The 22,883-nt window shown below is 37.3% G+C and overlaps 1 protein-coding gene across 1 annotated transcript in view; it reads left to right on the top strand.

Annotated features, from left to right (window-relative positions):
* The window catches only part of PREX2 (phosphatidylinositol-3,4,5-trisphosphate dependent Rac exchange factor 2), a 208,729-nt gene that overhangs the window by 60,938 nt on the left and 124,908 nt on the right, over positions 1-22,883 (top strand). The window contains exons 5-9 of the mRNA XM_036437097.2: positions 1,182-1,283; positions 4,901-5,062; positions 11,520-11,653; positions 17,846-17,949; positions 19,882-20,031. Coding sequence (XP_036292990.1) covers positions 1,182-1,283; positions 4,901-5,062; positions 11,520-11,653; positions 17,846-17,949; positions 19,882-20,031 — 652 coding nt within the window. The remainder of the gene's footprint in view (positions 1-1,181; positions 1,284-4,900; positions 5,063-11,519; positions 11,654-17,845; positions 17,950-19,881; positions 20,032-22,883) is intronic.

Consider the following 22,883-nt stretch of genomic DNA (forward strand, 5'->3'; position numbering starts at 1 on the left):
ATCCATTATTTATTTAGAAGTTTATCTTGGGAGACAATTCACCATGGGACTCTTGTGTGTCTTTTGTTGTTGTTGTTGTTGACACTATTACATATGTTCCTCATTCCTTTCCTTTGCCCTCCTCCACCTAGCCCTCCACCTGCACACCCCCCCCCCCACACACACACACACCACATTATTGTCTGTGTCATGGGCTATGCATATAGGCATATATATTCTTTGGCTAATCTCTTCCAGTATCCCCACACCTTCCCTCAGAGATCTGTCAGTCATCCTGTATGTGCCCCAACAGGGGATTGAACCAGCAACCTAGGTTATGTGCCCTGACCAGGAATTGAACTCATAACCTTTTGTTGCATGGGATGAAGCTTCAACCACTGAGCAATGCTGGCCTGGCTGTTCTGCCTATCTTTTAAATAATATTTGCATCACGAACCACGAACGGCCTGAGAGAGATGTCTTCCTCCTCTGCTGCTTTTATAAAAGATTTATATTTCCTAAACTTGGGTCTCTTGTCCTGTTGTTCATGTGCACATGTCATCTGACCCTTTTTGGGTTGTAATGCGGGAATTGGGGCTTTGGAAACTGGCCCCCAAATAATGATACTCTGGCTATGCCTACTGCTGTGAAAACAACAACAACAATAACAACAAAAAACTGTCCCATGTCTTAATTCAGTTGCATCATTAGTCAGTGGTATACATGGAACCTTGTTCTACAAAACAACACTACCAATCTTTATAAAGAGAATACATCCATGTATATATCTGGCTGTTGTTTACCCATCCATTAATCCATCTATCCTCAATTTATTCCAACTATTCCATCCATTTATTCCATCTATTTACCTATTCACCATCCATCTGTCCACCCATTTATTCATTCCTCCCCCTCTAGTTCTAGTTCTGTTCTCTCAGACTTACCGGTAATACTCAAGAGAATATATGTGAATTAATTTTCAAGACATAGATCCAAAACACATATTGGCTACTATAACTAATATGAAAGGCAAAGGTATTTCTTGTTCCTGTGAATGTTATTTGTGACTGAATGAGATCTTTTCAGAGGAGCTATATAGAGACATGCTTTCAACCCTTTTCAGTGGAAAATTTCATGATAGAAGTGAGCTTTATAGCTACAGGTTTTAAAAATGTAACTAATTATGCCTATTTTCACCCCAGAACTGCATGCTACTTTCAGGACGGAAGAACACAGATGTCCCCCTGGAAGGATATTTAGTAACTCCAATACAGAGAATATGCAAGTACCCCCTCATTTTGAAGGTATTTTATGTGTTTACTTTATCATAGCATTTTCCTTGTACCTGCATATTTTGCTTATTATTTTTAATTTTTTCCTTTTAAATAGTCTGATAAAGAAAGGGCTTATTGTAGTCATTGGGTGACAATGACTAATATGTCACTAATTTATATATGGAGTAGGAAACAAATCTTTTATGAAAAGAAGCAAGAAGTGTTCTTTGTAGAAAATATACTTATTTGAGTTTCATTTAGAGTAAATGCATTAGTTTCAAGATAGATCCCATTAAGTACATTATGTCCTGTTTATATAGCACTTTATCTTTTTTATGTTAAGTAAGTTCTCTGTTGTTGTACTCTTTGATTTACTCTAACATTGGTGCTAGCAAAGTGAAGGTCAATGTTACGTAATTTCAGAGCCTGGTTTTAAATCATTATTACAGGGAATGGAGTGGGTCACATTGCCGGGGGTCTTTCCCAGTGTCTTGAAGGGTTCAGGAATCTGGAGAAGGCGCTGTTGCATAAATTAATAAAGAGACTAGAAATATAATATAAATTTGTAATCCATGGGGGAGCCAGAGGAGGGCTTAGCTTTGGAAACCAAGTTCTCTGAATCTCCAGACCCCTCGCTATTTATTAACACAAATTGTCCTAAGGCAAAGCAGATATACATATCAAAGGTTAAGGTTTGATATACAGTAGCCATTGTTAGTTTGGGGGGACCTGCCTTCTGCTGTTAAGTGTTTGACCAGCAGAAGGCAATAACACGTAGATTATTATGCCCTCAGCTGTCTGGCTGCAGGTAATAAAATATGCAAATCTTTAAGTGTGGGGAAATGCCCTGAGCTATCCCAGCAGCAGATAATATGTATTCAGCCCTGCTGAATCCCCAAGTTCCATCAACCTTTTGATGAAACTTCTTGCATTTATGCTGTGCTGGAATTAGCTCCCGGCATCACATGGGACAGTAAATGATGCACATAGAATGACAGTGACCTGAAAATACTGCCTCTGTAAGATAGGAAATGCTTCAATGATGGTCATAGGGACATTGCCTTATTATAATGACTAACATTTTTTTTTAAACGAAAAACATGTTGCAAAGTATGAATTACTGTTTGTTTGACAAGGGCTTATGAATAGATTAGAATAGTAATTCCAAAAAGGGTGGGATTTGGAACTATTAGCATCAGGATAGGCATTTTAGGGTGGTGGTTGAGCACATGAGTTCTGAGTTCAAGTCATAAGTATTGTGCTTACAGCTGTATGACTGAGCACATAATGTCATCTCTTAAAGCCTTGGGTTTTCACTTGTGAATCAAAATAATGATTACAAAATTATAGCATATAAGAATGTGTACATGTAGATGTATATATGTATTTATATGTGTATATTCACATATATATGCATGTATAAATTATTACCTAATAGTTATTTGGGCTATTTTAAATAACCTAGTTAGCATAGTATATATACCATAAATGTTAGCCAACATTATTCATATATATTTGATTCTGATTTATTTTAATACATTAATTATTACTTGGTATCCAAACTTAAAAATACTCTGAAATGCTATGGACATATTAACTGGTATTCTTATTGATTTACTTTTCAAGAAATAAATGTTACACATTGGAACGAAAAATACACCTTTTACTATAACTTTTGGCATAAATTGGGTTTCTGTGTAAAATTTCTTCGAACAAACAGGTAAAGATGCTTGGGTGAGCCATAGAGGGGAGCTAACACAGGGATCTCCAGGTCTGCAGAGCTTTGGCACAGTCCAGAGGGCAGGGAGGATTGGTGTCCATGTGACGCCTGTCGTTGGGAGAGTCCTTCCAGACTTTCAAGCTGGTGACTCAGATTTGCGTCTGTCCTCCTCACTGCAGTTATTCCTGGCCTGCGTTTTGGAGCCCCGGGGACTTGTTTGTTTTAAGAGTCAGAAGGCAGAGTGATATTAAGAGAAGTGCAGCATGGCAAGTAGTTGTGGTAAATCACTCTCTTCTGGATAAGGATGCCCTCCAGTGCTGGAGCTAGCCTTTCAACAGATAGGATCATGGACAATTCCTTAGTTGGAAAAAAAGCTTATTTCAGAGCAACTTCAAGCAGGAGAGAGATGACATATCTTTTCCCATTTTTGGAGGATTATCTTCACAAACATGAAAAAAGTGTTTCCTTGTATAGTAGATACTTTGGTGTTGATCTTTTCCCTTCTGGTCCTATCAGCTGAAAAATTGTGCTGGGGATCTCTTTGATTTTTGGATGGCTTTGTTTACTCAGAGAAAAATGTTAGGGCGTTAGGCTGTGTGTTAAAGAAAACACATGTTGACCTTATTTGTGGAACTAGACATTTTTGGATTCCCAGCAGGTAACTGAGAGACGACTGTTACTCATCACTATTTCACATAATCTAAATTCCCGTCTTGACATGCAATACCCAGTGGAGACACTTCCAGCAGGCCCCCCATCTCATGTCCTGCAGACTGACTTGAATCCTTCATGTGATTTACAAATATTTCTGCCCTTCAGAATTTCTCGAGAGCATTGCATATCTCTTATAAGTACTTGCAATCCAGCATAACTTTTAAACCTTGTCTTGAGAATGATGTAATGTTGCAAGGTCAAAAAGTTTATGGCAAATTGGTAAAAAAACAACAACACACAAACAAACAAAAAACAGACTTCAAGAGAATATAGCAACTGCATATTTTCCCACTGTATGTTAAGAATTAAGAAAATTCTTACAAAGATTTGCCTCAGGATTCCTGTAATTGTGTTAGTTACATGATGATGGCAACTGTAGTAAGGAAACAAATGACTAATCAAGAAGCAATGTGTCACAACTGTCTAGAGTCTAGACAGTGGGTGAAAATGTTTAATTTTTTGCTTTTAAACAACTAACAAGACCTTTTAATAAATTTAAAAGATTAGAGGTCACTCTAGTTCTGCGATCTTGAATGGAAAAAGAAAAAAGAATAAAAAGCCAAAAATCCCTCTCCAAAAACCAAAAGAAAATAAAGCTATCAAGGGCATATGGCAGTTCATTCATAGCAGAGCATGATCTTGAGTTATTGGTGAAAACAATTGTTTCTTTAATGATGGAGTATTATGGAAATTAGCAATTACTTATTTTGTTAGAAGTAACAAAGACATTATTTAAAAGTTTTGTTTTATTTATGACATGCTTTTATAATGTCTTCAAAATTATTAGGAAATAAGGCACTTAAATTATTTTTGAAATTATGGGGAATATTCATCTGAAGATATACTATTCTGTTAAAGACTAGGAAAGTGAAATTAACTTATGAAAGTGTACTTCTGTTGGAGCAAAAGTCAAACTTACAAAAAATTACTTTCTGCAGGTGAGATATTTGACAACTTGAAAAGAGAAAGCTAATTTAGTTTTTAAAAACAATTTTCAGGGAAAAAGAAAAGTAACTGTAAAATGCATTATCAGGGTACCACTTCTTCATGTGTTCAACCTTTTGTTTTTTATCTTAATCTCGGTGGAGGTGGTAACGTCACTTCTGAAAGTGGTTCTCATGATCTCTGTAAGTTTTCATTTCCTGGTCAGCCCGAACCTGCTGTACCAGAAAGCTGAAGATCAAAGGGCGGTTTGTTTTCTGTGTATAAACAGGAGCTGCTGAAGCGGACTCCAAGGAAACACAGCGACTACGCGGCAGTGATGGAAGCTCTCCAAGCCATGAAAGCTGTCTGTTCCAACATCAACGAGGCCAAGAGACAGATGGAGAAGTTAGAAGTGTTGGAGGAATGGCAGTCTCACATTGAAGGCTGGGAGGTACATGCACTGTTCTCAGCAATTGAGCTTAAAGTAGCTTTGCTATTTCTCATGCTGTTTTTAAGAGCTGATCGGCTTTGGATGGGACTGTGGATTCTCATTTCCCTAGGTAATGCTAGGGGGCTATAAGCATTTCTGAAAAGTGCCGTCCTTTTTACTTTGAAATATTTTTAAAGTGGCAGTTGATTGGCTTAACCTCAAGCTTTGTGATAGAGCCAGTGGACGCTGTGTGGGTATTAAGCTCTGATATGTCAGTATTTGGGCATCATGGATATCCTTTTCCCTGTCTTAACTTTGGTCAGTAAGGATACAGCCTGACTCCTGGGAAGAGTCTAGAAGGGGGACTAAGGCTTCCTATGTGTGCTGTGATATTATCTTGAGACTGTAAATTAGGGGATAAATTTAGTTGTAAACTCATTTAATCTCTCTCAATTTTAATTTTTTCATTTCTAAAATGAATGAAGTAGCTGTGATATGATTTTTAAAAATGTTTTTATTCATTTTAGAGCAGAGGAAGGGAGAGGGAGAGAGAGAAAAATATTGATTGTTTGCCTTCCATATGTGCCCTGACTGGGAATAGAACCTACAGCCTTTTTGGTGGATGAGATAACACTCAACCAACTGAACCACACTGGCCAGTCCTGTGATGTGATTTTTTAAGATCCATTCAACATGAAAAATTGTATGGGTTCATGATTCTTTAAAGAAATATATATTTTTAAAATTATAACAAAGCAAAAGAAGAGTGATTTTCAGAATCTGTAATGTGTTTCCAGCTATAGTGACTCTGAATCCCAATTACTTCATGGAGTTGGAGTCCTATATTACTTTAGTGCTAATATAAAGAATAAACTAAATTTTTCTTTTAATTGACTTCATTTAGATGAGCATGAGCTTTGGTCTTGGATAAATTTTTTGTTATAAAGTAAGCAAATCACCATAGTTTTTAAAAGTATAAAACAGTTTTAAAGTGCTTCTAACCAAATATTGTATCACACAAATCCAAGTGGATTGCTTTTATCTTTAGGGCATGATAATTGACTGATTTGTTTCTTATTTTCAGTTTGTTGGTTTCCAATTAGATCTAAAATTACAGCCACTTAGGCTTGCAAAAAAATCTCAAACATTGACCTCAGGGAATTCTATTTATCCATTCTTCCCATGAATTTTTAAAAATGCTTACAGGGATCTGGTGTAGTTTCCTCCTCATTTATATTCTTCCATTTCAGGTGTCCAGAGTGACCCGGCATTCAGCATGAATGCCACTTATTCCACTCAATTAAAATGGTTGTGTGGCCGGAACCTGTTTGGCTCAATGGATAGAGCTTCAGCTTGGGGACTGAAAGGTCCCGGGTTCGATTCTGGTCAAGGGCATGTACCTTGGTTGCGGGCACATCCCCAGCAGGGGGTGTGCAAGAGGCAGCTGATTGATGATTCTCTCTCATCGATGTTTCTAACTCTCTATCCCTCTCTCTTCCTCTCTGTGAAAAATCAATAAAAAATATTTTTAAAAAAATGGTTGTGTGTTTTACAGTTGCTTCGTGAAGATCATTCTTTTCCTATGGAGCAGTTGTTCTGCTGGGATGAGAAAAATGTGCTCAAAATTTTGCTTCTGCTCTTCTGTTGTCACTGAAACGTTGGAAGAAAAACTGCAGGATTTGTTAGGGATGTTTATAGGCCTTTTACCAAAACAAAAGCTTCACAGTCCCTGTTCGACACTTTATGGGAATGGGATCTGGAATCATTTTGTTTTCTCCTCGTAGAGATCCTAAAAATCAGGTTTACTGCAGAAATGGCTGATTATTTTTAAAGTATTGATATTTCTTGTAGGCTACATGCCTGTTACTCCAAGGAGGAAAGTATGGGGGCCAAACTGTGTCATATGTGATCCATAGCAGCCTTGCCTAGTATACAACACTGGAGTACAGGAGCAAAAAGGAGCATTGACACAGAGGAAACAGGCGGGTGCAAAGGGAATGGTAGTGGTGGGGAAAAGGGGGTTCAGATAGCACACCAGTTCCAGCAGGTCTCCTGGATGTTGGGTTCCAAAAAGAGTGGCGACACGAATTCTACTTGAGGAGATTTGAAAATGATTGCGTGAGACAGGGCTGTACAGCGATTCGGGAGTTTGGGGACTTAGAGGGTCTGCAGTTTGGAGCTGGACCCAGCCAGTTGTCTGATGACTTGTGATAAGAACCTGATTCCTTATCTCCGTCCACCACCTTAGAGAAGCGGGTGGTGAGGCTGTGGTGCTCTGCCACGTCTCTTCTGGGAAGATTAGGAGAAACGCTATCTGATGTGACTCCAAAGGTCACGAGGCAATGGGACACAATCCTCAGGATGCACTCTGGCCTTGGGAGGAAGTGGGCTTTCTTTGAATTGCTAACAGGCATTTTTGCTCCATTTACAGACAGCTTTGCGTCTGTTTAGAGTGGCTATAGCAGGGTTAGGGCAGATCAAGGACAGATGGCTGATGGCGTGACCTTTACAGGACATAGTTTCTTGAATTTTTGAGGTTAGGAGTCACTAGCTAACCTTGGGAAATGCTCCTTCTATTATTACAAACTCTTGCAGACCTTTTATGACCACCTTAGAACATTTTTGTTCTCTCGAATGGGATCTGTGTGTGATATGCCATGGGATGCCCTTATTTCCACCTTAGGGGGGTTATTATTTCAAATAAGTAATTTAATTATCTAGGGTCTTATTTCCCCATTCAGAAAATGAAAAGTATTTTTTTTTTTACAGTGAAATCTCTGATAAATTTGCCTATTATAAAAATTAGGTTTTAGTCAGCATTAGGTAGTAACTGCTCCCACAGAAGATCTGTAGTGGTTTTTTTTTTTTTTAATTGCTCATATTTGAAGTGCCAAAGTCTACTTTCAGAAACTGACAAGAGCCAGAAAAGGCAATTAGGAGTATATGTATTTGTGTTTTGGTTTCTTTTCTAAATTTCCAAGTCTCTTCAAACATTAAAATCATAATGTATGAAAAAATGCAATAACAAAACAAGTTTCTTCTGAAAGGAAACAATAAAAATAACATTGCTAAAATAGTTAATATAATTTATTACATCTGAGTCATATGTCTTATTCAACATTTCAAACATTGAACAAGATATTCTACTAACGGTAATTGTAGAGCAATGACCAATTTCATTTGGAAATGAAACTGATTAACTGTTTAGTTAGAGTCATTGATTTATTTCGCAGGACCATTCTTAGTCTTAGTCTGCTTTTTAGTTGGTTGATAGTATTGTAATCATAACATCAATCTTTGGAGCAATACTGACCAATATCGACAAAGGAGTATCAACTTTATGTCAAACTTTATGTCATTTAGTAATTCAGTTTTATGTCCTTGATAGGTTGATCTCTCAAATCAGAGAACAAGTCATGATAAAGGTAGAGAGTGAATTATTAATATATGAAGGTGCTGGAAAAAATAACTTTCAAGATAATTAATTGTGTCTTAGAAAGTAAAAAGACACAATCGAAATTTGACACCTCTTGCTCATCTTTTTACAAGGAGACATGCAATGCTACTAGATCGTTTTAAAATCACCTCTTGTTTTTGGAACCTGTTTGCTGCTTACATTTAATTAAGTTTGTGTCAGAAAGGGTATTGACTTCAAGTCATGTTCTCTTGTTATTTTGTGACTGTGAGTCTTTCCAGGGTTATGGTGAGACCTGTTTCTTTCTGTCCCTTCTACATGGTGATTTGGTAGACACAGCTTGTCTGCCTTGAGGTAGAATATATATATAAATAGTCTTTGTTATTGAAGGATAAATGGTGTGGGAAAACAACATTTAAAGTAAATCCACATAAAAACTGATAAAAATTTCACAATATGTGGAATTGGGGTAAATCTGATTGGGACATTATCTTAGTAAAATGAAAATTTATATTAGTAGTTTGTTTTACCTAATATATAATAGAATTTAGGTTATAATTTCAGTTAACAATTTGAATTTCAAAAACAGTGACTCAAATGTTGAGTCTTTTTTTTTTTCTTTTGAGAGTGCATACATTTAAAGACAGCATTGTATAATAAAACAATGTGATAGGCTTTATTCCATATTTGACTTCCATAGTAGATTTGAAAGATTTTTTTAAAATAATGTTCAAAGGCTTCATTAATTTTCTTAAGAAACTCCTTTGATATTAGAACTGTTCTCTTATGAAATACCCATCTACTTGTTGTTCTGGTCAGTATTCTTTTCTTCTGCTGTGAATGGGTCCCGCTTTCTTAGATCTTTGTCTGGCAATGCATTGTATACGAAGGAAAAGGTTTCAAGCACTCTTTCATCTCTCATCTTTCCTTGGATTATGATTCCTCTATGCAGTTAGTCTGTGTTTTTCTGATGCTGACACTCATCCTTCAGTTGGCAAGATGAGTGAGATAGTCCCTGGTGTTAAGCAGAGAGAGCTGAAAATGGGCAGATAATCAGTGCATGGCTTCCTATTATACTGTTTTTTGCCATCTCATAGCTGCAAAGAATCAGTAATGAACCCTTATGTAACTTATATTGAGATAAATTGTTAACATAGAAAAAAACACACCCTCTCAAAAAAGTCCAAATTTGGTTTAGAATATTATATTTTATTGTTTCTTTTGAGAAGAGATTTGTTTTGTTATTGCAGTTTTTCATAAATTATGATTTTAATGTTTGAAGAGGTTTGGAAATTGGGAAAGAAACCAAAAATAAATACACATGCTTCTAATTGTCTTTTCTGGCTCTTGTCAGTTTCTGAAAGTATACTTTGGCACCTAACAAATGTCTGCTCATAAAATTTATCATGTGTCTCCATTAAATTCTGTAATGATGCATGAGACTTAACAGTTTTTCATGTATCCTGACTGTATAAGTAATCGACAGCTGATTATATGTTTCAAATTATAGATAAATTATTCAGCTTCTTCACAAATTAGATTCGGAACTGTTATTTTCTTGCTGGATCTTGTGGCGTGGCATACACACCACAAGAAGATATGTTGTTGGTGGGCAGTGTTGCCAAAATGGGCTCCTCTGGGCCCCAGTCTGTGACTGAAGTTCATCTATTCAGACCAATTTCAACTCTAGTGGAAGGTGATATTTAAATCGTGTGCTTCATAAATTCAATGAAGAAAATTACTAGAGAATAATTGTACCTGAAACATCAACATGGAATGAACCATGTCGTTAATTATAAACACACATGATTATAAACACACACAGCCATCCCTGATATTCATCACCGTTCACTCATATCAACCCTCATTTTATTAAAGGTCTATTCTTGCAGTGATCACATAGTATATAATTGCATTCACATTTCTGTTTCTTCCACTAGTGTATGTGTTTCTTGGGAGTGGGGGTCATGTCTCAAACTCTGGGTCCCTAGTGTCTAAGACATTGTCTGATACGTACTAGTAGTGGGCTGAATGATAATTAAATGCAAATATAATGATTAGTGCCTTCATACTATTTTAGGATACTCTCAGCTCTTTTGATTAATGACAATGATTCTGGCCTGGTTCAATTTAGAGTCCAGGATTTGTTTTATTATCCTGCTATTTGATGTTCTCTAATAATCTTTAGCTTCCTGTTCAGGTTTGAAATAATTTCCCTTTTAAAGAACATAGGAAACATGTATCATAGATGCCTTAAGTATGTATGTATATACCCTGTTTCCCCGAAAATAAGAGTGTGTCTTATATTAATTGTTGCTCCCAAAGATGTGCTAGGTCTTATTTTCAGGGGATGTCTTATTTTTCCATGAAGAAGAATACGGTACACATTTATTGTTAAATGAAAATAAAGGAAATTTATTACCTGTATATGGTATGATAGTATGGTAGTTGTCAACACAAACCAGACAAACTGTGAATCCTAGAATTTACTCATTTATTCAGTGACAATCATGTCATCATCTTCTGGAACATCATCATAACAATCCAATTCCTGAATTTCCTGGTGAATTTCTTGTGACTCCATTTCTTTCAGAATCAGTGGACCAAATCTCTCATGTTTAGCCTAGGGGGGCCTTATTTTCAGGGGGATGCCTTATATTTCACTCAGAAGGAAACCTGTAAGTAGGTCTTATTTTCAGAGGATGTCTTATTTTCGGGGAAACACAGTATATATATATATATATATATATGTGTGTGTGTATATATATATATATATATATATATATATTTGCAAAAAGATTCAGAATCTCTTCCCCCCCCACCTTTTTGTTGAATTTATTGGGGTGATACTCTTATCAGTAGTTGTGTAGTCTCAGACCAGTCAGGAGGAGAGGAAAGTAAGGAGACCTATCTTCAGTGTATAAATATTTGTGCTGTTTGAGCTTTAATCCTTTCCATATATTGCATCTTGAAATAAAAACAAATGCTTTTAAAGAGAAAAAGAATTACACATGAAAGTCTCTAGAAAGTAATCAGGCATTATCTCCATTTTTCCTGACTTAGGGGTCCAACATTACTGACACCTGCACTGAAATGCTGATGTGTGGAGTCTTACTGAAGATTTCTTCTGGAAACATTCAAGAACGGGTGTTTTTTCTTTTTGATAATCTTTTGGTGTATTGCAAAAGAAAACACAGGTAAGAGGATAAACAGGTAACACTTCAGAAGTTGTTTATCCATCTCATAGGCTCAACTTTTCCCTCTGTGGTCCTGGGGCAACTCACAATCTCATAGTTACAGAAACTCCCACATACTCAGCTTATGCAGCGACCAAATGACAGAACGACCAGGACAACTGGTTGACCAGTCACTATGACACGCATTGACCACCCTGGGGTAGATGCTCAATGCAGGAGCTGCCCCCTGATGGTCAGTGTGCTCCCATGGCCAACTTCCTGTGGCTGTCCAACCTCCCATGGCCCCGATTGGCCTGATTGTCAGCCAGTGGGCCAAGGACCACACCCATGCACAAATTTGTGCATCAGATCTCTAGTGTTTTGTTTTTTTTTAATAAAATCGAACTGAAATGTGACTATCATTTGATGCCACTACTTCCCCAGGAGCCTTCTAAAGGAAAGATTTTTGTTGTTATTTTTAACCCCCCTACCTCAGACTCTGTAGAACAGGTAGGTGTGTCTTCCTTATTTTCTAATGCTGCTTCCCAACCTTTTCTCCTCTGCCTTTAAGAATTCGAGCACATGTGAAGTTCATGCCATTAGTCCTTCCTTCCTAGTAGCTTTCTTGGTTTATTTACTTTTAACACTTCTTACCTACTTGCCACACATGAATTCAGTGATTGCTTTAGTACCACTTTCTTGTGTTTTCTTGGTCACCATTTTGCTGTGTTCAAAACTCATATAAAAGATCCCTTCAGCATTAGGACCTGAAAGTCTGCAGACTATTCACCTTGCAGGAATACTCTACTTCATTATACCTGAGCCACCTGTCCTGTGGGCATCCCTTTACTTTGTCAACTCTAACAGTTCTAAAAATTGAAATCTTGATGGTAAGCATTCCTCTCTGCTCCACCAAGCTGCTCATGTCAGTCACCATTGATTGACCTTTAAGGAAGTGATCCCTTTTCTACTCTGTAAGGCTTCATTTATTTTTCTCAGCAGTATTTAGCTTAGTTGAGCACTTCTTTCTTCTTAAAACACTTTCATGTCTTTGTTTTTGTAAAAAATTGAGAGCATAAATTGTGCAGCGGTAAATGGGACCAGTTAGGAGGCAGCCACTATCACCCAGGAAGGAGATGCTAGTGGACTGAATGGACTAGGGTAGATGAAAAGATGTGGAAAGTTTGTTGTATGTTTTAAATGCAGAATCAGCCTGGCCGAAGTGGCTCAGTTGAGTGTCGACCTATGAACCAGGAAGTCACAGTTTGATTCCCAGTCAGACCACATGCTCAGGTTGCAGGCTCGATCCCCCCCTTTGGGGTGTAAGGAGGCAGCTGATTAATGATTCTCTCTCATCATTGATGTTTCTATTTTTCTCTCCATCTCCCTTCCTCTCTAAAATAAAATATATATACATTTAAAACTTAAAATGATATAAATGCAAAATCAATATGATTTTCTAATGGATTGATGTGGGAAGATGAGGGAAAGATAGCACTTAAGGCTATGTCTTAGGTTTTAGAATCAAGGAAACAAATGGTTGGGAAAACTGGAGAGGAGCAGTTTTAGGAGAGGACATCAATAATTATTTTCATTTTTAAAAAATGTAATTACATTTTTTTCAATTGTGGTTTACCTTTCACATTATCTTGTATTGGTTTCAGGTGTACAGCATAGTGGTTAGACAATCATATACTTTACAAAGCATTCTCCATGATATTTCCAGTACCCATCTGGCACCATACATAGTTATTACAGTACTAGAGGCATGGTGCATGAATTCATGCACAGGTGGGGTCTAGCCTGCCTGCCCCAAAGGGGTCCCATTAAGCCAGGCTGGCAAAAGGGAGGGGCCGCAGGCAGTTGGCTGGCTGCCCCCATTCCCATTGAGATGTTGGGGATGGATCAGGGGCCCAGATCAGGCTGGTTGGCTGCTACAGTCATTTGGTTCTTCTGGTTGTTCCACCATTCTGATTGCTGGGCTTTTATATACATAGATTATTGACTATATTCTCTATGCTGTATGTTACAACCCCATGAGGAAGTAAAGAACACTATTTCTTTAATGGTGCACTGGCTATTTCTCCTTCCTATTTGGTCTTCCCTCCAACGTTTGTGTGGCCAGATTCTTCATGTCTTTTAGATTTCATTTAAATATCACTTCCTCAGAAATATCTTTCCTGACCACCCCATCCAAAGCAGCCTCCCAGCCAATCTATCAATATCTGGAAAATGTAAGCTGATATTTTTTCCATTATTTATTTGCTTATTTTCTGCCACCTTTACAAGATGAGACTGCAAGGGCCATGAGAACAAGGGTATTGCTGCTTTTTTATTGCTATTTCCCCAGAGACTGGAGCAGACCTATCATGTAATAGCTACTCAAAAAGTATTTGTTTAATAAGTGAATAAATGATTGAATGAAACCCAACCAAAGTTATTGATGTAATTGTTTGTTTTAAAACATAGATGCTTTTTTTGGTCTTTTCTTCATAAGTTACTTGTTTGATAGGACATTTTCTTGGACTTTTGGAGGAAATTTTTGAAGGTGGATTAAGCAAAATAATAAAATGTAATTTATTGAGAAATTTCCTGAGCCTTTATGTGCTTTTCTTAACTGTATTTTGGAAACATTTGTTTTAATGAAGTGATGCCATGCACCTTGATGAAAGGGACCAGGCAGGTCAGGATTAGAGCCAAAAGATAATTAAATTGTTGTCATCTGTGTCTCAGTAAGCTTTTAAAACATTGCCCTTTACCAATGTGAAAATGGACCTGTTATTTTTTTCTAGTATGCTCTTCTAAATTCCTTGTCTTTGGTAGAAAGACTGAGGTTAATAGAAATAGGCTTTATAAAGATGTAGGCTGTTAATTTTGTGTGTAACTCATTAAAAAACTGTAATGTGATTCAAGTTGTTTAGGTGTAATTATTTTTTCCAGCTTTATTGAGGTATAATTGAAAAATAAAATTGTAAGTTTTTTTAGAGTTTATAACATAATTTGATATATATAGTTTGTTAAAATATTTCCCCATTGAGTTAATTAACACATTTGTGTAGGTGCAGTTATTAAAGACATTTACTTGAAAATGATATCTTTTTTAAATTACAGTTGATCATATATATATGTTTATATATATATATTTATATATCTGCCTTTAAGTTAAAAGCTTTTGCAAATGAAGACTGTACCAATAATGATATTATTTATGGCCTCATGGACTTAATATTTAAATAAGTTAAACAATAAAAAAAGTTTTGTAAAATTAAGATCTTGTAGTTTAGCAAATATCCTGAAAGTATGTATAGCATGGACAAAATAGATAGTGCTTAGAAATGGAAATCACTAAATAAATCTGTGTGTCCATCCTTTCCCGAATGATAGTAATGTGAATCCACCATCTGTTTCCTTCGTTTTAGAATACTTCACTTCCTTTACCTTGTACTGTCTAAGCTCTAATTATCCTTCAGAAAGTATGAATAAACTGGACCTTTTCCAAACTTCCATAATGTTGTAATTGCAAGAACCAGGGACCTGATGAATTTATTTTAATTTTAGAATCACAGTCATTAAAAACAAGAGTGCTAATTAGGCATCCCAGCTGTCTATATTTCTAACACTATTAATCTGAGAAAAAACTATTATTGAAAAAGAATGTGTTATGTAGTATTTGATACTTATAACATGACTGCTGAGTTTGGCTTGTTTATGAACTTTGTATATCAGATGGTATTATCATGTATTTAGTTGTCTGCAACTTATGGTTTATAGAATATACTTTTTAAACTATGTATCTCTGTGTAGCAATAGTTTATTCATCTTAACTGCTGCATAATATTAAATTGATTGAATATAACACAGTTTAATTAATAGTTAATTCATTCTCCTGTCCATGGACTTGAGTTCTTTCTAGTTTTTCTGTTACTGTGAACAATACTGTATATGCATCCCAGTGGCCATTGAAACACATAATTAGGAAGGAAATAATAGACTCAAGATATACAAATACTCAACATTACAATATAGAGTAAAATAATTTTCAGGCCATGGATTTTTTATCTTTAGAATTCAATAGAGCCACTTTCTGAAGGGACCAACGGTCTATCTGATTAAAGTACTACTTAGTGTATTGCTCAGACGCTGACTAGAATTCCTTATTCACTATTATCATCTGCAGGTAAAGAGAATATAAAAAGCCTGTACAGGCTAACGAGCAGGATCACAAAGAAAATTAATACTATGAAAAATAGGACCCAATGGTAGATCCCATGCCTGTGACTAAAACTGTCATCCAGGTTTTTAAGCTTTTTAAAATTTGATTGGTTTTAAGTATGATGTATTGACTTATAAGAAATCCTTTTTTTTTTTTTTTTTTTGCAACACACCAGGGTACAGTTTCCTACCTGAGAAAATATGCAGTTACCTGCATATTAGTCACCTCTGCATTCTTTACCTTTGGCCTCCAATGATGCCAACTTTCATAGCTACTTGGCTTAAATTCCTAATGATAGTATATATTTAGGCTTATTAACGAAGGGCATTTAGAGGTTGCTTTCAGAATGAATGTAGGAGTGCAAGATCCTCAAGGCCTGGGCCAACAGATTGTCAGTCAGCTGAATTGTCAGTCAGTTTAGTTAGTTTTCTTTATTAGTGATGAAGGACTATACGTTTTGATGGGGGTTGAGACGGATAAGTAGGAATATATACTGTTTTCCAAAGAAGGAAGTCAGGGACTGTGAGGATACCTGTGTCACCCCCCTGATCCACCCCTTCCATTCCATGGCAGGTATCTACCAAGGAGAGGAGAAGAGAGAACACTGATGTTGGTATACAATTACAGCTTCACTTTTGCTAGGTATAACTGTATTAGACAGTAAATGAATAGTTATCTCAGCATACTAAATTGTTAGACAGACTTGTGTCAGTAAGTCAGCTTGAATAGTCCAGGCCAATTGAAATCTCTTGAGTGATTAGGTATTCTTTAATCCTCTTGAATCATTCCTTACAATCTTTCCTTTTCAATTTAGCAGAAAAGACTCAGTTTTTAAAGCAATCTGTTGTGAATGTTCAGTGATTAAACTGTAAACATACATAATGATCTAAGGTAGAGGTGTCGAACTCAATCAGAGAAGGGGCCAAAATCTAAAATCCAGCCTAAATCGCGGGCCGAATGGTTTACTGAACAGTCATAAACTGTCATTGTGATGGAAACGCAGCGGAGTGCAGTGATGACAGCGCGGTGTGGGCCACATTGCAAGGCCTGGCGGGACGGATTTGGCCCGTGGGCCTTGTGTTTGACACATGTGATCTAAGGCATTATTACAAATGTTCATCTGTAAACCTGGATTTTCTTACTTTGTATTACATATTTTTAAAGATTAAAGACCAATACTGGACCCACTGCATGCAACATTTTGGAATCTTTTGGACTATTTTGAAAATAAATATTACTTTTATGAAGGATTGTAAATGTATTAAGAAACTTATTCAACAAGTATACAGCTATCTATATATAGAAAAGCCTAATATGTAAATTGTCCCTTTGGGAGTTTGATCGCTTGCTATGATGTGCACTGACCACCAGGGGGCAGCACAGAATGAAGGAAGGCCCCATCCAGCAGCTGGGAAAGGGAGGCTCTGGCAGGCAACCTGAAGGCCCCAATTGGCTATAATCACTGACCAGGCCATGCTACCCATATATTAATTTTGTGCAATGTACCTCTAGTCATATCATATAAACAATATAGGGAGAATACTTTTAGCTGGATAATGCCTAAGAACCTCCAGCAGAGACAATTTATTTGCAGAAGGGTCATAAGAACTAACTGAATTTTACCAGGAATTGGGAAAATGGCAATTAATAGCTATTTACTGAAAAATGAAGGTAAAAGAAATCAACCAACTATTAGTGTCTGTTTGCATGTGATTAGGTATCTTTGATGTCCTATATTGAGCTTTACCCTGCCACCTATATATTGTCTTGAGCCCAGAGCTTTAGTTTATTAAAAAACAAAAAACTAGAAGTCACATCTTATAATGCACCAATGCTATTATAAATGGGAGAACACAAGTAAAAATACTAAGAGCCTAACATTTGATGTCATTGATTGAATCAGCCTCTCTTTTACAAAGATTTGTTTAAGTTATATTGCATCAACATTGTATTGCATTAACTAGGGTAATAATGATTTTGCAATTTCATTCCTTTATAAGACGATTGAAGAATAGCAAGACATCTGCAGATGGACATCGGTACCTTTTTCGTGGCCGGATCAATACAGAGGTGATGGAAGTGGAGAATGTGGATGATGGTACAGGTAAGTGATTAGCAGATTTAAAATCAAAGGCCAAGGGTAAACTCCCTCATAAGATAGACTTCTCACTTGAATAATTTCTGTGCGGTGCATTAGAGCTTAGAAATACTTTGTTAGATAGAGGAAAAAGGCTAGAGGGAGGGGAAGACATTGTAAAAAAAAAAATATTTTTGGCTGAAACATACTAACCTTAAACACAGATATAAAGAAATAGTTGAATAGGAATATTATAGACACAGTTCCTAATCTAGTGAGTGTGAATGCAGAAATATTTAATGGATGAATTGATTTTCCTTAAGTGATCTTATGTGTTATAAGTATATATGTGACATTGTGTTCCTATAATATATTTAATGTAGAATATAGAAAACCTTAGATTTATTTTGGCATATAACTGTTATTAATATAAACAAGTTATCAATTTGCTTATATAGGAAAGTTGTGGATGGAGGTGGTTTGTGTAATGTTAAGTTCTTTATCTCACAAAGATAGTAAACGTTTGCTCTGTACATTTGAAGGTATGGACTTTTAAAAGTAAGTTAATGAAATTATGATCAGTCACAAACATTATGTAAAATGAAGTTAAAGTAAGTTAATTATTTTCTGTTTGAAAAAAAAAAATCTCTAAAATGAATGCTTAGTAAATTGAATCACTCTTTCCCCAAAGATTTTAGTTAGAATTTCAAAGGTATGCTCCTAAAAGACAAAATAATATAAAATAATTAATTGTTGATAAATGACTTTTATTCCAATGTAGAGAAATGTCTTTGTAATATTCAATCTAAACATGGAGTTGGGATACAGATTAGCTAACCCCTCTCACATACCTTTGATGTCATCCCTGGGTCTCAGAAGGGAGAAGAGGGTTTATGATCTGTTGGGAACACAGGCTTTCAAATGCTCACCTGTGTGCCATTTCTCCATCTTATCATTAGTGTCCTCACAAATTGTCCAGTTATTAAAATAGTGATCTGCCGCAGGTAAGGGAAAAAGACATACCACGGTCCACGTTGGGGTGGTGCCTGAGACAGGGCACTTCCCTTGGGAACCAAGTCATACTGTGGAGACGATCCTCTTTGGCTGATGGTGGGATGGAGGTGCGGAACCATCAGGAACAGGGAAAAAAAAAACACATTTCAAATCCCTTTGATTGCAAATTATCCCACAATCACATGTGGGACCTAGCAGGCTCTCTCTCCATGGCAGGTGTGCATGTTAGTCTTTACAAGGTGGCAGTAACTCATGCTAAGGCTTTCCAAAGAGACCATTTAGTGGCACTAAGAAATGCTACCTGCTTAAAATGTGAACAGCTCTCTGGCTTCAGTAACCTGCGTGCTCAAGAGAACATTCTTTAATCCCACATTGTGGTTGGGGTGGGAGGACGTGAGAGAGGGGCAGGCACACCGGAGCCTCCACGCTGTCCTTTACTGGCCCCGTCTCCCGGGGAACCTCTGCCCCGGTGCCTCAGCAACTCCCTTTGTTTTCTTCCCTGTGTCTCACTTCCTTCCTTTTCTTCAGATGACGTGGTTGTCCACATTTGTTCCATCTGCCCTAGTAGTCAAAGTGAATTTTGTATTGGTTGCTCTGGTTACTGTGCTGATGGGAAACGGGGACGCTAGATAAAGACATGTCATCACCCAGGTTTGGAGGGATGGGCATCAAATGCTTACTTCAGTGTATTTGTGTCAGAGGTAGGGGAGTGAGAGCCTGTGAGGGGTGATGGATGTTAGATGTGTTCCACAACTGAGCACTGACTGCACTCAATATATTAACATTGTGTTAAATTTTAAAATATTTTTTGTTCTTCAGCACACGCATACAAAGGAAAGATATCTTGAATTCAGCTGTTTTTGGAACTTTTGTGAATTGAACAATTGCATTGAAATAATATTATCTATAACATTTGCTCACTCCCCTTTGCTCTTTAATTTCCAGCTGACTTCCATAGCAGCGGGCACATTGTGGTTAATGGATGGAAGATACATAACACGGCAAAAAACAAATGGTTTGTGTGTATGGCGAAAACACCCGAAGAGAAACACGAATGGTTAGAAGCCATTTTGAAAGAAAGAGAGAGACGAAAAAGTGGGTATATGTATTGGGCACTATTGTGCTTTGGTGAATCTCTAAGTTAGCAGAAAAGCAGAGAATGGGCAAAAGTTATGAGAAAGGAAAAAGGTATATAATGCTTACTTGAATTTTCCATGTGATATCAGTCCCCCATGCTGAAATAATTTTTGTAAGCTTCCAACATTATTACTAAAATAAGAAAGTAACCTTATGTCATTAGCAAAATAGTTGTATTGTGACTGGTAGTGTCTTTTAAATAGTGTCTTAGTCTGGTCAGGCTGCTAAAACAAACTGCCATAGGCTGGGTGGCTTATGACATTTCTTTCTCACTGTCTGGAGGCTGGCAAGTCCAAGGTCATTTCACCTGCATACGCTGTGTTCTATGACAGGTCACTTCCTCACACAAGGCCTCTTGCGGTAACCTCACAAGGTGGAGGGTGCGAGAGGGATTTCTCTGGAGTCTCTTCTCTAAGGGCACTATTCACATTAATGAGGGCTCCATCCTCATGCCCTAACTGCCTCCCAGCGGCCCCACCTCCTCATGCCATCTCTCTAGGGATTAGGTTTTCACATATGGATATGGGGGCACACTGATGTCAGTCTACAGCCAATAGTTTCACTTGCTTTAACATTCGTTCCATTTTCTCTGCACTTTATTCTTGCCATTTCTAAAACATCATCACAGAGTTTTCCTTGAAGAGACGAGCTTCAACAATATGCAGTGTTGTAGGGCCTCCAACAATTGTTCTCTGCATATTTAGTAGAACACTGAACATTCCAAATATGTATTAATTATAGAAGCGGGCACTTTGGATATATATTAACTTTTAAAACATGTTACAATGGCACTGAGTATTGTGTAACATAACCCAATAAAGAGCTTGTTCACATGAGGTAGGCCTAGCTCAAATTTGCTTGATTTTTTTTTTAGGGAGACTTGTGGGAGGTATTTGGTCTGGCAATCTTCAGTTGTCTGCAAGGAACCATATTTCTGTAATTCAGCTAGGAAATAGAAATGTGTAACTACCAGTTTCTTTATCAAATAATCAATAAGAAACACGACAGTGTTTATTCTTTTCCCCGGAGATCTAGGAATAAAACGTCTCACTGGTGATAAAATTTTGGAACACAAAGAGCCCTTTCCATCTTCAGCTATTTTCCCTTGGAGATGTATAAATTTTCTACCTTGATTAAAATATCCATAGTACACAATTGTGTTAAGAATTTCCAAAGCATTTTTTAAATGCTTACTCCTTTGATTGGTGTTGGAGGAAGAACCAGATGGTAATTTTTAAGACAAAAATTTTGAATGTCTAATGGGCCCCTAAGTTTTGTTAGATCCAGCAGTTTACTCAAATATAGAAAATTATTTAAAAATAAGTTGAAATTTTCATCAAATTGAAGATTTACTTTTCAGAATGGCTATGTATGTAAATATGCCCAAGAACCACACACACCCCATAAAAAAAAAAAAAAAGTGGAGGGGGAAGAAAGAAATATGTGTATGTTAATAGGATCAATTCTTTTTTAAACATACTTTTATTGATTTCAGAGAGGGAGAGGGAGAAAGAGATAGAAACATCAGTGATGGGAGATTTTCATTAATCAGCTGTCTCCTCCACATTCCCCAATGGACATTGAGCCAGAAAGCAGGGCATGTGCTCTGACCGGGACTCCTGCTTCATAGGTCGACGCTCAACCACTGAGCACACTAGCCAAGCAATAGACTCAATTGTTAATGGTTTATTCACTATACTGACAAACATTATTGGCTCCTGTCATTGTAAAAAATAAAATGTTACTACGAAATTCTACAGCTAGAAGACTAAAATAACTCAAATATTTCTTCTGCAATAATTCTTCATGAAAGTCCCACTGATTAAATGTAAGTGTTTTTAGGATTCTGCTTTGGCACTGGTCTCTAAACTAGATTCCTTGCCTGGATCATCTATTCCCACCAGATCAACTCCCACTTCTGCATTGCCAAGCTCTCAATCTTTATGTCTAGCCTTGTCCGCTCTCCTGAGCTTCATATTTAACGCATTCCACTGACCCCTGGACTCCCTTTGAAGGTCCAAGGTCAACCTGGTCAGTGCTGGGCTCCTCCTGACCTGAAACCATGCCCACTATGCTTCCCACTTCCTTTCCAGTTGTCATGTCCAAAGTCTGGAAGGCATCCTGATTTTCTTGCCTCGCCTCTTGCCTTCATACGTACAATTGACCTGTTGGTGTGTCCTCCCAATACCACCTCCTAGCTGTTTCTCAACTGTGTTCCTATTATTGTAGGGACCGACTTGCCTGAACGTTTGCATGTCCCTCCTAAGTGATCTCCCTCTTTCTAAACCCTGTCCCTTTCAGCTTATCCTCTGAGCTTAGTTTCCAAAGCAACAAAACTTTCTTTCCTGTACTACCCAGCCTCCTCCCCTCCTGATAAAACAGATGTTTCCCCGGTACCTAAGTAATGAAGGACCTTGAACTGCAGTTGAGCAAGGACTTTGCCTAATCCACCAGTGCATCTCCTGTGCTCTCACCGAAACCCAGGGCTCCCTGTCAGGGCTGCTTCACCTCAATTAGCTCTCATGACGCCTTTCTCTCTCTTTGCGAGTCCTGTTCATAGCTCCGCATTCAAACAGGCCCTTCTGTGAAGCCTTTCTGAAAGTTTCTCAGATGATGGATCTACTCTGAATGGGTCCCTGTTGTATCAGAATTTTTCCTGTTAGGCTGTCCCTGTCCAATTGTTCCGATGTATTCCTGACAGAGGGGCCATACAGCTGTTCTTCCTCCACTGGCCAAGCATGTACCTTTGAGGCAGAGCTTGCACAAAGGTGCCAAATGGCCCTGGGCGTCTTACCTCTATTGTCTCCTTG

This window comes from Pipistrellus kuhlii, unplaced genomic scaffold (assembly GCF_014108245.1).
Source record: "Pipistrellus kuhlii isolate mPipKuh1 unplaced genomic scaffold, mPipKuh1.p scaffold_m20_p_14, whole genome shotgun sequence".
Classification (NCBI taxonomy): Eukaryota; Metazoa; Chordata; class Mammalia; order Chiroptera; family Vespertilionidae; genus Pipistrellus; species Pipistrellus kuhlii.